The sequence below is a fragment of the Alligator mississippiensis genome, chromosome 6 (assembly GCF_030867095.1).
Source record: "Alligator mississippiensis isolate rAllMis1 chromosome 6, rAllMis1, whole genome shotgun sequence".
NCBI classification, from domain to species: Eukaryota; Metazoa; Chordata; order Crocodylia; family Alligatoridae; genus Alligator; species Alligator mississippiensis.
Genome location: NC_081829.1, coordinates 59157533 through 59175072, shown reverse-complemented (window position 1 = coordinate 59175072; position 17540 = coordinate 59157533). Strand labels below are relative to the sequence as shown.

Sequence of the window (17540 nt, the reverse complement as noted above, 5' to 3'; positions counted from 1 at the left end):
TGGCAGACTTCAGGCCTGGAGAAATGTTGAGCACTCCCAGCATCCTTCCCCTAGCCCTTATGCTGGTGCTACACTTCCCTGTGATAATGCAAGGTCAGGCATAGTCTCCTCTCCATGCATTCAGCTCCTGAGGGAGCTGCTGTCTCCAGTGACCTACACTGTCAACAATCTTCTCATTTTCTCCCCTCTCTCCTCCTGTCTACAGAACGTGACATGCACAAAAGTGCTGACACATCTGTTTTATTTAAATAAACTCAAATGGTCTGAAAATAAACCCCCACAAGCACCAGGCAGGGACTGATTAAATTCCCTGTAGCCAGGAGCTTAGTGGTGGTTTGAAAGAGACTGGGTTTGGGGACTCTCTAATGTGCATGTATAGTACATTACTGCTTTATTGTGTATTTATAGCATCTTCCATGCAAAATGCTTCTCAAAGCTGTTTGCAGAGTTAAATAGCAGACCTGCAAAGAGAAGCAATTACTAAAGCAAATGGAGAGAGAGCTGTTGAGGGGGGGGGGAGGGATGGAGAAATGGGTGAAGATGGAGAATCAGTGACCAAGAGAAGTGCTGGAGGGCCATTCTCAGTATGTGGCAGTGTCGGGAAGAAGGCACTTGCAGCAGGGGTGCAGCAGCCTAAGTGGAGAAAGATATCAGGGGAGGAAATAACACCACTGAAATCCATAGAGGTGCCCCTGTGTAACGTGTGTCCAAGCACAAGGGGCTGTGAGGTAGGTTGGACATTTGTTAATGTCCAGCCTACGTCACAGAAGAAACGTGCCACCCCACAGTGCCCACCCAGGGGTACTTCAGCAAATTGTGGACTTTTACTTTCCATGACCCAAAGAGTGAGCACTCTTTTCCCCTCCCATTCAGCTGATGGCAGGCTCTGTCCCTCCCTGCTCTTGCTTTTGCTCCTTACATCATGTCAGTAAGTCTGGTGCAGAACAAGGTTTGACAGGTAGGGTTGTTTGTGGGTTGTTACAGAAATCCATGTAGGGTGGCCCGTCTGGTACATCAGAATCCATTGCATTTCACAGGAAAGGAAAACCTCCTCCCATGCTGCAGGCAACCCCTTGTATGAAGCTGCAGGGAGCAATGGGACCTTCTTGTCCCATGCCCTGATTGGCTTGCTTCCAGGGGAGCAAAGGTGCTTTCCTGGGTTGGGAGAGTTTCTTCTTGCTAGCCTTGAATCCTCCGACTTGAAGATCAAATGGCCTAAGAGGGTTTTCTGAGTGTCTTCCCCATGGTAACATGCTGCACTGACACCAGTCTTGAGGCCAGCCTTTGCCTTGCATCACCCATACAGTGTGGCAGCCATAGCAATGGCACAGATAACCCCAGCTTGCCTTTCGCTACATCCTCCTGCCTTTCTCTGTCCAGTGGAGGGGAATGCTTATCCCCAGCCTAGAGACAAACTCCCTTCCTCAGTGGGAGTCTTTCCAAGAGCTGTTACACATCCCACTTCAGCCAATAACCCTCAAGTGGCTTTTGGCTCCATAGTGCAGCGAGCCACTGCGGAAGCCCCCATTGGTGGGACTGGCAGAGCTGCTGCAGGGTGGCAGCGTGCCAGGTTGGACGACGTGCCGTTTCCTTCAGGAAGAGGGAACTTGTTTGTTCTGCTTTGTGTGCTTGGCTGATTGGGGCCATTGAAAGCAATGATGGTGGGAGTGGACAGGGCTGAAAATCTCGAGTGGGTGTTCAATAGAAAATACATTTGTTTTGTTCTGGCCTTGCTCTGAATCGCTGTCCCCACAAAGAGCGCCAGTGCCAGATGGGACGCACAATGCCTTTGAGCCTGGCTGGGGCATGGCAGCAACAGCCCATTTCTCTTATTCTGAGGCTCCAGCTGTACTGAAACCTGCCAGCACCAGGAGGAAGTGGCTTGAGACTCAGCCAGGAAGGGAAGGAAAACAAAGGGAAAGGAACAGGATTGAGTCATCAGAGGTGCTTGCAGGCTTGTGAGGGAGTCCCACAAGAAGGAACAGGGGCGGTTCTGTTAGATACTGAGCAGAGAGAGCGACTGCCCTGAGAAGGGGCATTTCCCTGCTTGTGCCCTCATTGGACAGACACTGCTGTTTTTAAGACTTTCCTGATATGGGACCTCTCCACCCACTCATCCAGAAGACAGCATGCTGATGTCCTTACAGGGACACCATCCTTGCATGGATGTCCCTGTAATCCACTTTCTGACGCGTTCAGAAAATAAAAATTCTGTCATCTCAGGGCTGGGGCCTAGACTGAGAAACAGTACCTGTGTCAGCAAGGCTGGCTGAGCCAACAGCTCAGGTCTCATTAGAAAGATGAGGGAAGGAGAATTGTGACAGATAGCATGTGCTTCTGTGCGACCGCGCACGTTCACTCAGAACTGTGTGAGAGCTTGTGTGGGAGAGGGAGGGTGACAGGAGTGGGCCTGTGGGACACAGGGGAGGGGGGTGTTCATGTTTGTTAGACACTGAGAAGGCCTTAATTTCAGTGTGTAACCTATTGAGAAATGAAAAGGGAGCCAATGTGAATATGCAGATACTCTGCTAGCAGAGTAATAGCCAGAGGGTTAAAGGATTTTTCAATTAATTGAAAGGTCTCTAATACAGGCATTTAGTGCATTTGCAAAGCACAACACCTGAATTTGATGTTGGGTCCTGTCAGATCCAACCACAATGTACTGACCTTCTAAGAGCAGGAAAGGCATGTGGAAAACAGGGCAGCAGCAGAATGCAGGGGAAGCAAAGCACTTGTTGGCTGCAGGCTGACAGGGGTAAAAGATGGCCTGGGGCACTCAGAGCTCTGGTGCTGGCCCATGGAAACAGCAGTGAGAAGCCCCCATTGATACTGCAGTATTCTTGAAGGAACCAACAGCACCACACAATATGAGGCCTATCCAGGAAGTTTTTATGTGATGTCCCTATAAAATGGGCACAGCATTCACTAAGAATGTAGCTGTGTCAAGGTGAGTCAGACTAGCAAATCCCTGATTTCTTTTACAAACTGCAGTCAGACATCTACACCTAGAGAACAAGATGTTGCCAGTGAGTGACTTGCAAAGACTGCTGTCTCATCAGAGCTTCTTTCCCCCCCCCTATTCAGATGTATTTGTGGAAGCTCTTCTAGCACGAGTCCCTTATCTGGATGCTATCAGGGTATGTGGTATCTCCCAAATCCACTGCACAGAAATGAAGGCTTTGTCATGGCAAGAGCCCATTTAGTATAACTGTGAAACCTGAATAGGACATAGCTCTTCTCCTGAACTGCAGCTGCTGCTGCTGCTGATACAGCATGTGGTGTGGCTGATAAATACCCGCAAGGCTTTTGGATGTGTCAGACAGGACATTGAGCTGAAGAGAACAGCTGGGACCAAAGGAATGGGGACATTCATTTTACCAGGAGCCAAGTAACACTATGGTGGCAGTAGTTTGGTTTAAATCCCTAACAAAGCAACTTAGAATAGGTTACTGGTCACTCCTAAATATAATGTCCCCTTTCCTAGGGTCTAAAATATTTGCCTCCAGGGTGTGTTAGGAAGCTGGCAGAACAGGAAGGAAGTCAAGATTCCATTGTCAGCAAGGACCTTCAGTTTGGTTTGTTGAATTTACTTATTACAGCCGAGTTGAAAGCTGTATAAAGATTACTGTGAATTCAAGCGCACCAAACATGACACAGACCTGCCAAGACACAGTTGCTTCTGCTCCCAGAGGTAACCAGAATGTCTTGGAAGAGGTGCTACTGCTTAAATAAAGCACTGAATGATCAGCATTCATCTTGAGTTTTGTCCCTGCAATCTAATTTCATTGCTGCCATTGTGAAAGTAGTATGATTTAATGAATGCAAATTGGGAAAGCAGGAAAGATGCATTGGGGGAGTCTTTATAAAAACACATCACTTAGAGGAAATTAATTCTGACATTTCAGGGAATTTAAACAAAAAAATAGTCTGTTTGATCACAAATCTGGCTCACTTCTGCAGCCTTAGCCCTAGCTGTGTCTTTATTTCATGTATGTTCTCTTCTCTCCCCCCCCCCCCCTCTTTTTTTTTTTACCTACTCTTCTGCTGCGGCCTGCATTTCCAGGAGGTGGAGGTGAGTAAATATTGATTTTTGAATCTGGTTCCACTTAATTTTTACAGGGCATCTGTGTTATCCTTTCTGTTCTTTCATCCTTGACCACTCCCCTTGGCTTAGCAGGAGTTGACTTGAACAGTTGCATGCTGCATAAAGTATGGCCAAGAGGAGCAGGCGTATGTGCATGCATGTGTATTTTGTATATGTATCTGTGCTTATACACACATGCCTTTGTTCATGCACAAAAGGAAGATTTATCCTTATGCAGAAGACCACTGAAGTGGAATTGCGGTGCTGTATAGGCCTTGTGCTAGCCCTATGTACAATTTCTCCCTAAGAAATTGCCTATGCAACTGTCAGCAAAAAGAAGGTACCACTGAAGGACTTAGCAAATACCTGTCAGGGAGGTGGTTGTTATATAATGATACACATGGAGTAGTACTGGTAGTAGTATTCTAATTGATACGCACATGATATTATCATCTGTTGATGTCACTTGTACATTGACACTGTGCTTGGCACTGTACAAAAAGCAAGGAAGACCTTGTTCTTACATCAAAGCTATTCTTAATAGGCCTAAGCAGCAAGTGACAAACCGTAAAGGTGCATCTGAGAGCATAGCAACAGTGTTTGTTTGGCGGTGGCACAGGTAAGAGAACCACAAGGAGAAACCTGAATGGATCCAGCACTGGCACTGCACAGTAGTGGTGCCCCCTTTCCCTATAGCATGGAGTCATTAACTGTTGAACCCCTCCCTCTGCTTTTGCTCTTTGTTGTTGTTGTTTCCTGCATTTGATTCTGCCTTGAAAAACATTTTCAAGGAGAGCAGCGTCACTGATTATGCTAGTGCTGCAAACTGTTGGTAGCTTTCCAAATCTGGAGACTCCACAAACAAAGGAGGCTTGTGGGTTTAAGTCCTGCACAGTGTGACAGCGGAAGTGGTTGTCAGGCTGCCTGAGGAGGGGGCTGGGACTTGGACTCCCTGTTTTGACTTGGGCAAGTGAGCTCAGTTTCCCACCTGCAACATGTAAATTTTGGGCCCACCAATAAAGTCACAGCTCTTACACTTCCATGTTTTTACTGCACATCTAGTTGTATCCTTCACTCACTTCTTTGCTTTAAAAAGAGCAGCACTGGCTAGAGTAGTATTCTGCTTCAGCCTTGTTGCTTGGAGCAGACAAAGGCGGCCATCAGGGGCTGGATGGAGTGGCTTGAGGGACTTCAATCCTGAGTCACCAGGAACGATCAATTGCTTTTCAAGATCAGGGAGTCGGAGACAAAGGACATGTGTTTTCCTTTCCCAAGAAATTTAATTTGCTCAGCACTTTTAAAAATGTGGGTAGATACTGACTGAGCAGCGCACTGCCATTCGAACAGCTGTGCCAGCATTTATGATAGATAACCAGACCTATCCCCTCTGAGCCAGGACTTGAATGCACCAGAGGCCACAGCTGGGGTACATCTACACAGCACAATGCTGTGTCATGCAGAGAGACCTAAGCTATGTCTGAATGAGCTAGCATGGGTACTGGAAGCTGATAGCATGGTGCTTCACCTAGGCAGATCTCTGTGTAACAGCTGTTTACTGCTCCTGATGCCCAAGTTAGGTCACTGAAAACTACTAGGGGTGTATCAGTCTGGGACTAAACCATGCCCTATAGACATATCCCAAGGTGAAGGTACACTGCTACAGCTGTGCTGGGCAAAGGGAATCTCCCATAGGGCCTGCTTGGATAATGATTGGCTGTTTTCACATTTCTAGCAATGCTGAAGGAAATAATAAATATATACAATAGGAACCTTTAAATTGTCTTTGCAAGTGTCAGTGCAACTGTCCTCCAAGCCCCAGTTGTCAATGAGGCATTATTGTTACCTCTTCAGGTCAGTGTTATCTTTAATCACTGATCATCAGGCTTGTAGTTCTGAACATGGATTCTCACATTTGGTATTTCCATTGACTAAGCTGTTCTCTCTCCCCTTCTCTTTCTCGTTCCCCAGGATGACTATATCAAGAGCTGGGAGGATAATCAGCCAGTTGATGAAGGTAACTCTTGTTTCTTGCTTATGCTCATTGTTTGCAGAGTTGCTGACACTTCCAGGAATGTGTCTCTAGACAGTCCTGCTGCCATCCACTCCAGTTACCTGATGCTGAACTTTAGCATTGGCGAGGAACACCAGCATCCTGCATCAAGTGGAGCTAGGGATTAAGTGCCCCCTTTTTTTCTGAGCCAGTGCCTCACCAGCAAGTCACATGCAGTGTATCTTTAGAGCTGCCATCTAATGGGTGGAATTTAAACAAAGATCTTGACCAGTGCTTTGGTAATTAAACTAGGGTGATTAAATGTCTCCTCCCACAGCAGTGTGCATGAATGTCCTAGCTTGAGTAGATTCTATATCATCCCAGCAAATTCACTGTTCTCCATTTCCTATCCTGACAGGTTGGGCAAGGTCCCATGTGCTGTTAAAGGGCAGCTGTTGTTCAGCCCGGTGCTGATTCTGCTTCAGTGGTGGATTAAATTATCTTTCCCAGTAATGCTTATAGAGATGCTGCATGAGTGTTGGGGGCTATTCTGATGTCATCCTCTTGTGCTTATTTTCCACTTGGAAATATCAATCCTTTTACATTGACATCACAGTGGAATTGCTGTGGGAACAGAATGGGCCTGTGATGTCACAGAGGTTTCTTACTGTGGGTGTTTGGAGGAGCTATAATTTTGTTTCTACGTAGATACAGAACAAATGAAGGAAGAAGGCAACTCTGGGAATCTGACACGGGCCAATGTGACTCCACCACTTTTCGTATGAATATTGATGATCTTAAAATGCTGATTCGTCCCTGCCTCCCCCACCCTCTTCTCACCTTCCCACATTTTGGCTGCTACCCTAGCAAATAGCTGAACATCATTTCTATTTGGGCATGATCTGTGCATTAACTGTCAGAGATACTGGCCCATCCTGCAGGAGCCATTCTGCAACAGACTCTGCCACTGCTGGCCTATTGCCATGCCTAGTGCTGGGCCCTGATTTCCTGTCAGCCAGGTTTGGGACAGTTGCATTCTCTGCTGGAACGCTGGCTACATGCATTTGGGAAGGGCTGTGAAATACAAGGCATCTGCTGGTGTCAGGGGCAGCCTGATAGAAGTTCTGGTCAGCAGCCAGAGCTGTTTGCTCCAGCTGGTGATCTGCCCTTGAGGAGGCTCTCTGCAGGCAGGGGAAGAGCGTTAGCAGAGGATTGGACAACATCTGAGACCCGGGATGTGGCACATCAAATACTTTTTTCTGCAAGTTCCTTTACAATATGTGAATTGGCCCCATAAGCTCAGTGCTATCAGACTAACAAGACAGAAGTACGATCAGAGAATTCCTGATTCTGTGCTGCATTTGCTTTTGTTGAGTTCTGTCATATTCTGGTTTGGATGGGTCAGGTCTCAACATGGTTGGTTTTCTGTCTGCCTGAGTCCCTGGCTGCAGTGACTCAAGTTGCCCCAACGGCAGGCAGCATGCATGAGCTCCAGAAGCCAGGCCTTGTCAGTGACCAGCATCTGTTTGTGACAAGCTGACTGTGCCCTCCCTACAGACAGGGCCCTAGTCACTGAAGATTTTTCACAGTTGAGATGAGGAGGCAGTATGAGAAGTGCTGCTTATCTGTTAACTTATAGCTATGTTGTTATTTATAATTATTACTTTACAGATAGGAACTAACCCTTTTACAGTGCTTCTTCATGAATACTCCTATGCTATAGAGGGAGAAACTGAAGATGATGATATTTGTGTTGCAGCAGTGCTTAGGAGCTCCAGCCCTGGACTATTATGTTGGGTGCTGTAGAAACGCAGAACATAAAAATGGTCTTTTTTTCCCCAAGGAACATATCATCTAAGTATATCATAGCAGACAACAGATGGATGCAGGCCAGCAGATGAAGGAATACAAGAAAATAAGAAGACATTGTTGGTCTCCTAACACCTGCTGCCTAACCTTTGGCAAGGTGTCTATAGGCATCACAAAAATAAGTTTTAAGGAGGACCCTGAGGCAAATTTTAAAGGGATTTACCAAAGGTCACTTGGTTAAAGGTCTTCAGGAGATCTAGGGTTACAACTGGGGGAAGGAATGCTGTCTCCCAGCTCCATGCTCAGACCACTAGATCAGTCCTACCTCTAAGCTGCTGTACATGTAGTACTTTGGAGATAGGATGTGGCAGGCATCACCCTTACAGAAAAGAGTGTGAGACAGCTCTCTTATAGAAAGATGCAGTTTAGGAAAACAGGCATTTTACAGAAACCTCACGCAGCCTGTGTAGTGCACAGTCCTGGGTTTTCCAAATTTTGGTTTATAAATAAAATTCTTTGTTGACTTTTTCAGTGCAAAAAGAGCAGAACACATTTGCAGAAATGTTCTTAATACACAAGTGCTGGTTTTTGACCAGGTACAGGGCAGACAATGAAATTTCAGGTGACAAAAAGGGAAAGTTCAAAGATGTTCTTGGTTTTCCTAGTCCTGGCCTATGGCTACCAACCGACAACTAATTACCAGAGTGCAGCTGCCTTAAAGGGATGAGTTTAGATGACATTCTTGTGCTGTGTAGCCTAAGTGACTATTACCACACAAGGCTCTTTTTGAGACTATCATGATGAACACTGTGTTGCCATTTGCAGGATGGGTTGCAAATGACAGAGGGGACATTTAGTTCACCAGCGTTCTCTTTTTCTATCTTCAGCTTTGGACACAACCAAAGACCCCTGCCAGAAAGTGAAATGTAGCCGGCATAAGGTTTGCATTGCCCAGGGCTACCAGAGGGCCATGTGCATTAGCCGCAAAAAGCTAGAACACAGGTAAGAGGGAGCCTGGAATCTGGGGGGGGGTTTGAATGACATTGTTCCTGTCACAGCTTATCATGTTGAAAAGGTTGGAACTGTTCTTATCTTTCCTTGTTTGTCTCCTTTGTAATACTCCAGTCGTCCATCAGGGTAGATGATATGCCAACTTCCTGTGCCTATTCCTATACTCCTAAAACACAGTGATGTGTGAACAATATCACATAGCAAACAGTGCTATAGAGGGGCAAGGCCATGGCAGGCCAAGCAGGGAGATGTGCTCTGGTGATCTGTTTTGACAGAAACAGCCTCAGACAGATGCTGCCATGCTATTAGTCCATCAATTTGAACTCAGTTCCTGAGCTGATTGTTCTTTGCAATAACCTTCTTGACTTCTAAAATAGAAGAAACTTTTTATTGGTTTCCCAGTTCTTTTCTCTCTGTGTGTGCTTCTTTGCTGCACATACATGTGTTTATTATTGTAGGGTTGTCTATAAATGGGTAGTAGCTGGGAATGTTTTTGTTCTAGAAACACACGGGAACAAAGCCATATCATTGCCACAGCTGGCACTAGCTAGTTGCACTGGACTCAGGAATCCAGGTCAGGTTCTTCTCAGCCTTACTCGTGAGACAGACAGACTGCAGGAGCCTGGCACTAGTGAAGATGTTAATTAACACAGCTGCAGCTTGGACAGGATTTATCATTTGAACTTCACCTTGTAACAGGTGGATTCTTACATCAGCCTGCAATGTCAGAGATGAAGGAAGAGCACACAAAGGGCTCCAGATTCCCTGCGGACAGGATGGGCTGATGAGCAGCTGTTTCCTAACCCTCCCTACACCCCATACTTTAAAGTTCCTGGTTGATTCTGTTACAGCCAGCAGTGTTTTCTGGGTGCAGCTGTTTTAGCTGACGCTGGGTCAAGTGACGGAGCCCTCCCTGGGATAGGAACATGCAATAGTAGAGGCACAACAATGTGTGGGAGCTACCAACTATAATAATGTAAAATCCTTGCTTCCAGCAAAGCAGTGGCACAGAGCCAGCCTTTTCAGCCCACAACTAAACAGGAAAACAAAAAGTGTTGAGCCTAGACTGGATTAATGCTTCAGGCATTGGTTGGAGCACAGAGAGAAGTGTTTCAGAGGCAGGAGCTCTCAATGAAGTAATGTCCTCTCTCTTGTACTTGCATCGTGCTGTGGGCTGGTCAGTACTTCCAGCTGCACCAGCTGAGTACGGGTCAGGAGAGAGGCCCGAAGGCAGACTGGCTCTTCCGGAACCCAGTGCAGTTACAGCTGCTAATGTTGTCTCTTTCCCCACTTATTTTCCAGTGTTCTTTAGAAATGACCCAATTCTTGTACACATTGTTCCCTTGGGGATTGCTGGGCCACCTCCCACTTGCTTCCTCTTGCACCCTGAAAACCCAGGCGTGCAAAACTTCAAAAAAGCCTTCAATCTGGTGTCCCATGATCGCCTCTTGGAGAAACTGGCCAATTGTTGCCTTGGGTCCTCCACGATCCACTGGCTGGAAAATTGGCTCCGGGGTCAGACCCAGAGGGTAGTAATTGATGGAAGTCACTCATCATGGTGTCCTGTGACCAGCGGGGTCCCCCAGGACTCTGTCCTTGGACCCATACTGTTCAACATCTTCATTAATGATGTGGACACTGGAGTCAGAAGCGGACTGGCCAAGTTCGCCGATGACACCAAACTTTGGGGCAAAGCATCCACACCAGAAGACAGGCGGGTGATCCAGGCTGACCTGGACAGGCTCAGCAAGTGGGCGGACGAGAATCTGATGGTGTTCAATGCCGATAAATGCAAGGTTCTCCACCTTGGGGAAAAAAAACCTGCAGCATCCTTATAGGCTCGGCAGTGCTATGTTGGCTAGCACTATGGAAGAAAGAGACTTGGGGATCATCATTGACTGCAAGATGAACATGAGCCTGCAATGCGATGCTGTGGCTAGTAAAACAACCAAAACGCTGGCTTGCATCCATAGATGCTTCTCAAGCAAATCCCGGGACGTCATTCTCCCCTTGTACTCGGCCTTAGTGAGGCCGCAGCTGGAGTACTGTGTCCAGTTTGGGGCTCCACAATTCAAAAAGGATGTGGAGAAGCTTGAGAGAGTCCAGAGAAGAGCCATGCGCATGATCAGAGGTCAGGGAAGCAGACCCTACGATGACAGGCTGAGAGACCTGGGGCTCTATAGCCTGGAAAAGCGCAGGCTCAGGGGTGATCTGATGGCCACCTACAAGTTTATCAGGGGTGACCACCAGTATCTGGGGGAACGTTTGTTCACCAGAGCGCCCCAAGGGATGACGAGGTCAAATGGTCACAAACTACTACAAGATCGTTTCAGGCTGGACATAAGGAAGAATTTCTTTACTGTCCGAGCCCCCAAGGTCTGGAACAGCCTGCCACCGGAGGTGGTTCAAGCGCCTTCATTGAACACCTTCGAGATGAAACTGGATGCTCATCTTGCTGGGATCCTATGACCCCAGCTGAGTTCCTGCCCTTTGGGAACAGATGATCTTCCGAGGTCCCTTCCAGCCCTAATGTCTATGAAATCTATGAAAACCAGCTCCAGGATCACTTGGGCTTTGATTCATAGATTCATAGATGTTAGGGCTGAAGGGACCTCAATAGATCGAGTCTGACCCCCTGCATAGGCAGGAAAGAGTGCTGGGTCTAGATGACCCCAGCTAGATGCTTATCTAACCTCGTCTTGAAGACCCCCAGGGTAGGGGAGAGCACCACCTCCCTTGGGAGCCCGTTCCAGACCTTAGCCACTTGAACTGTGAAGAAGTTCTTCCTAATGTCCAATCTAAATCTGCTCTCTGCTAGCTTGTGGCCATTATTTCTTGTAACCTCCGGGGGCGCCTTGGTGAATAAACTCACCAATTCCCTTCTGTGCCCCCGTGATGAACTTATAGGCAGCCACAAGGTCGCCTCGCAACCTTCTCTTGCGGAGGCTGAAAAGGTCCAGTTTCTCTAGTCTCTCCTCATAGGGCTTGGTCTGCAGACCCTTAACCATACAAGTGGCCCTTCTCTGGACCCTCTCCAGGTTATTCACATCCCTCTTGAATTGCGGCACCCAGAATTGCACGCAGTACTCCAACTGCGGTCTGACCAGCGCCCGATAGAGGGGAAGTATCACCTCTTTAGTTCTGTTCGTCATGCATCTGCTGATGCACGATAAAGTGCCATTGGCTTTTCTGATGGCTTCGTCACACTGCCGACTCATGTTCATTTTGGAGTCCACTAGGACTCCAAGATCCCTTTCCACTTCCGTGCCACTCAGCAGGTCATTCCCTAGGCTGTAGGTGTGCTGGACATTTTTCCTCCCTAGGTGCAGCACTTTGCATTTCTCCTTATTGAACTGCATTCTGTTGTTTTCTGCCCACTTGTCTAACCTGTCCAGGTTTGGTTACAAACCTGTTGCTTCAAAGGTCACTTCTCCTCCCACACCCTGTCCCTGGTCCCAGTGTGACAGGCAGGTGGACAGCTGCCTGCCAAATGAGGGTGATTTGCCCCATAGTGATAGGAGTGACTGACTTCTTTGGGGAGCTGAAAAGCAGAAGCCTCCATCCCATCCTGTCAGGGAGCAAACAGCTTGGGTTGAACCTGCCTAATACATCTCCATCTCTCTCTCTTTCCCTTTTTCCTGTGGTTAGAATCAAGCAGCCTGCCCTGAAACTCCATGGAAACAAAGAGAGCTTTTGCAAGCCCTGTCACATGACCCAGCTCGCATCTGTCTGTGGCTCCGATGGACACACTTACAGCTCTGTGGTGAGAGAGGAAACAAGACTTGTGTTAAGGGGGGTGGTAGGTGGGTGTATCAGGGTAGCCTGTGAGGAGCTGCAGCCTGGCATGGTTTCTAGCATAGAATGAAATCCTGCTGTGCAGCTCACGTCTGCTGGCACTTGGTTGATGGTGCTCAAGACTCTAGCTCTGAGAATTGTGTAGCAGCACAGAGGCACAGGAGCAATTGAGGAATTTAGCTCAGTTGTGGGAGGGGTGATGTGTGCTCCTGAGCAGGCATTGGGTATCACAGGCCAGTTCCCTGCACTGACTGCAGTTTATTCTAAGAAATACACAAAATCATCTGTATCCTCCCCCTCAACACACCCACACCTGTGCCACACCACAGCCACAAAGCACCCTCTTGAAAATAAAATCCTCACAATGTGCCACAAGGAAGAGCAGTAGAGAAAAGGTGCTATCAATGGTTTGCTAATGCAATAGCAGGGAAGTTGTTAGGCTAATGTATGTTCAGACGATCCTAGAGAGAGGACTATGCCACATGCTACAGAGGAAGGCAAAAATCCCCAAGTCTTTGAATATAGCAATCTGATCTTTGTGGTCCTATGTAGGTAGTGGGTTGCTTTCATCTGGGGTCATGCTTGCTACCTGGTGAGTCACGGGAGCTTCTGTTTCGCATCATGTGTAGTTTGGCGTGACCTGCCAAATGCTCAGAGCAGGGTCTGGTCTCCTGCACTCACTCTGCCTTCTCTGTCTCTCAGTGCAAACTGGAACAGCAAGCCTGCTTGACCAGCAAGCAGCTGACGGCGAAGTGTGAAGGCCAGTGCCCCTGCCCCACTGAGCACAGCCCCACTTCAACCACAGATACCAAGCAAGGTAGGAGGGAGGCTTTGGGTAGTGATGGCTTTGCCTTAGCTGTGGGTGCCAGAATGAACAAGAAAAGCACATGCCCCTTGGAGGGGGGAGCAATAGGAGAATGAAGGTGCCAGCACTGCTGGCTTTCAGTAAGACAGTGGGGTAGGGCAGGCTACCACCCTCAGACAGGAGCATAGCTGGGTGTGTGTATGCAGGCACCCCCAGCCTTCTACAGCAGGGGGAGTGGAACCCAGCTGCTGGCCCTGGAGGTAGCATTTGAATTTTTGTTTCCCAGGGTCAAGTCTCCAAAGAAGCAGGCAGCACTAGAGCATGTAGGACCTATCAGAGCTTGATCTGCTCTCCTGCCCCCTGCATGTTAGGTAGCTGGGCTAGTGCCTGATAAATGATCAGTAGCAAGAGTCTGAGGGATAGAAGTAGCACAAAGGAGAAAGATATGGCTGGCTCTCACTCATTGCCTTCACTGGAGCTGGACTAGGCCTGGGGACTGAGGCAGCAGGGTCAGTGCAGGGTGTTAATGGAGACGGTTAAGAAGAGAAGGAAGTGAAGGAGAGAGGAAGGGGGAGTGCAAGAGAGATGGGTGGGGGAGGAAAGATGAGCATATAAAGGACTACACACACAGGAGCCAAATGAGGTAGGAGTCATTGAGGAAAGGGACCCATTGAGAGGGAAGTTGCTGAAGAGCAGGCTGAATCTCCAGCCCAGAAGCCTATGAGAAGGAGCAGGGCTTGGAAGTGGGCAAGGACACACAGCAAAGTGCATTGTCTGCCGATAAGGTCTCCAGGAGCAGTGTGCTAGAAAGACATTTAGAGACCACTGGCAGGCTTCTGGGCCTGGCTGTTGGGCCTGCCCAAGGATAGGAGGCCCTCTGCTTCCCCCACTCCCAGTACCATGGTTTTGTCTCGTCTTGCATGGGGTAAATTGGCCACTTCCCATCCAGTTTCAGCCTCCATTTCCATCCTCCCTTCCCTCACCACTGGCTTGGACACTTGCTTAATATTTTACTTGTTAATTTTCAGACACCTGCACTGGGCAGGATTTGGCAGACCTGGGGGACCGTCTGCGGGATTGGTTCCAGCTCCTGCACGAGAACTCCAAGCAGAATGGTTCTGGAAGCCCAGGGACCAATCCAGTCAATGGTATGGAAACAGCAGACTGTCCATTCATGAGTGCATGCACAAGTGTCTAACTCCTGCTGGTTGTGGGGAGGGAGGAGCAGTGGTCTGCAGTGAATAGAGTCAGGTTCTCAGCTGGTGTAAATCAGTGCAGTGGTTTGGATGTGAGCAGAGCTTGCTGACTTGCAGCAGCTGAGGAGCTGGGACTTTGGCCCCAGTTCCTCTATTCAAAGAATAATAGAAAATTAGGGTTGGAAGGGACCTCAGGAAGTTATCTAGTCCAACTTCCTATCCAAAGCAGGACTGTCTCGAACTATATCATCTCAGTCAAGGCTTTGTCTAGTGGGGTCTTAAAAGCTTCTAAGGATGGAGATTATTACAACATATCTGGGTAACCTGTTCCAGTGCTTTCCTACCCCCCTCATGAGAAAGTTCTTTCTAATATCTAACCTAGACTTCCCTTGCTTCAACTTGAGCCCATTTGCTCCTTGTCCTGTCATCTGCCACCACTGAGAACAGTCTAGCTCCATCCTCTTTGGAACCACCCTTCAGGAAGTTGAAAGCTGCTATTAAATCCCCTCTGAGTTTTCTCTTCTTCAGACTAAACAAGCCCAGTTCCCCCAGCCTCTCCTCAGAGTCATGTCCCCCAGTCCCCTCACCATTTTTGTCGCCCACTGCTGGACTCTCCCCAAGTTGTTCACATCCTTTCTGTAGTGGAGGGCCCAAAACTGGACACAGTACTCCAGATGTGGCCTCACCAGTGCTGAATAGAGGGGAAGAATCACTTCCCTTGATCTGCTGGCAACACTCCTACTAATGCAGCCCAGTATGCCATTATCCTTCTTCACAACAAGGGCACACTCTTGGCTCATATTCCGTTTATTGTCCACGGTAACCCCCGGGTCCATTTTAGCCAATTGGTCTCCAGCCTGTACCAGTGCATGGGATTATTCCATCCTTACTACAGGACCTTGCACTTCTCCTTATTGAACCTCATGAGGTTTCTTTTGGTCCAGTCCTTCAATTTATTGAAGTCTCTCTGAAGCCTAGCCCCACTCTTCAACATATCCACTACTCCTCCCAGCTTGGTGTCATTCACAAACTTGCTGAGAGTGCACTCTATCTCATATTCCAGGTCATTGATGAAGATATTGAACAAAACCAGCCCTGGGACTGACTCCTGGGGCGCTCCACTTGACACCAGATGCCAACTAGACATTGAGCCATTGACTACTACCGTCTGAATCTGATGATCCAGCCGGTTTTCTGTCCACCTTACAGTCTGCTCATCCAACCTGTCCTTCCTTAGCTTGCTTGCAAGAATATTGTGGGAGACTTTATCAAAAGCCTTGCTAAAGTCAAGGCATATCGCATCCACAGAGCCAGTCATCTCACCATAGAGGGCAATCAGGTTAGTCAGCCATGACTTGCCCTTGGTGAATCCATGTTGACTGTTCCTAATCACCTTCTCTTCCAAGTGGTTAGAAATTAATTCCTTGAGGATGTGCTCCATGATTTTTTCAACAACTGAAGTGAGGCTGACTGATCTGTAGTTGCCTGGATCCTCCTTCTTCCCTTTCTTAAAGAAGGGCACTATATTTGCCCTTTTCTAATTGTCCGGGACCTCTCCCAATCACCATGAGTTTTCAAAGATGATGGCCAGTGACTCTGCAATCACATTGGCCCTCTAACACCCTTTGGGTGCATCCTGTCCATCCCCCTGTACTTGTACATGTCCAGCTTTTCTAAATAGTTCCTAACCTGTTCTTTTGCCACTGTTGGATGCTCACCTCTTCCCCAAAATGTGCTGCCAGGTGCAGTAGTCTGGGAGGTGACCTTGCTGTGAAGACTGAGGTGAAAAAGGCATTGAGTAATTCAGCCTTTTCCATCTCATTTGTCAGTAGGTTGCCTCCCCCATTTAGTAAGACTTGCACTTTCCCTGATCTACCTCTTGTTGCTAAAATACTTGTAGAAACCTTTCTTATTACCCTTCATGTCCTTTGCTAGCTGGATCTCCAGTTATGCTTTGGCCTTCCTGATTTCATGCCTGCATGCCTGAGCAGTGCTTTTATACTCCTTCCTAGTCATTTGTCCAAGCTTCCACTTCTTGTAAAGTTCCCTGCTAAGCCAACCTGGTCTTCTGCCATACTTGCTAGTATTCCTGTGCATCAAGATGATTCTTTCCTGCACCCTCAGTAAGGTTTCTTTAAAGTACAGGTAGCTCTCCTAGACTACTTTCCCCCTCAGATTTGCCTCCCCAGGGATCATGCCCATCAGTTCCCTGAAGTAGTCAAAGTCTTCTTTTCTGAACTCCAGGGTCTGTACTCTGGTGCTCTCCTTCTTTCCTTTCCTCAAGATCCTGAACTCAATCATCTCATGGTCACTGCTGCCCAAGTTGCCACCCACTACTACATTCTCCACCAATTCCTTTCTGTTTGTGAGCAGCAGGTCAAAAAGAGCATGGCCCCTAGTTGGCCTCCAATGCTTGTACCAGGAAGTTGTCCCCAACACTCTCCAAAAACTTCCTGGATTCTAGATGTAAACTAGAAATGGATCAGTATCTCCTCTCCAGTGGAAGCTTCAAATCATTGGGCTGGACAGGAAGCATGCCAGTACCCTCCCACCGGGGGGGGCGGCGGAGAAACTGAGCTTTTTGTGCAGGCCTGGGTTGCGTGTGCTGGCAGACATGCCTAAGAGTCTTCTCTGTGGGAGCTCTGCTGTTGGAAGACTTATTCACTAACATCAGTGGCTTGAATTTCCAGTGGACTATCCCATTCATCAGCATGAGCTGTGCTTGGTTGGTTTGTTTGACAAGCTTGGTACCTGGTTCAGCACCTGTGCCCTTTATTTAGATAAGCCAAGTGTAAATAAGGCCTATGGATGTCACATGTTGTGTTAGCAACAGAGGGTAGAAGCAAGGAG

At 47.9% G+C, this 17540-nt stretch overlaps 1 protein-coding gene across 1 annotated transcript in view; it reads left to right on the top strand.

The window, feature by feature from the left end:
- SPOCK2 (SPARC (osteonectin), cwcv and kazal like domains proteoglycan 2) overlaps window positions 1–17540 on the top strand; it is a 54479-nt gene that overhangs the window by 26626 nt on the left and 10313 nt on the right. Inside the window, exons 2-6 of the mRNA XM_059729918.1 lie at window positions 6053–6098; window positions 8771–8885; window positions 12543–12657; window positions 13392–13506; window positions 14523–14642. Of these exons, the coding sequence (XP_059585901.1) occupies window positions 6053–6098; window positions 8771–8885; window positions 12543–12657; window positions 13392–13506; window positions 14523–14642 (511 nt within the window). The remainder of the gene's footprint in view (window positions 1–6052; window positions 6099–8770; window positions 8886–12542; window positions 12658–13391; window positions 13507–14522; window positions 14643–17540) is intronic.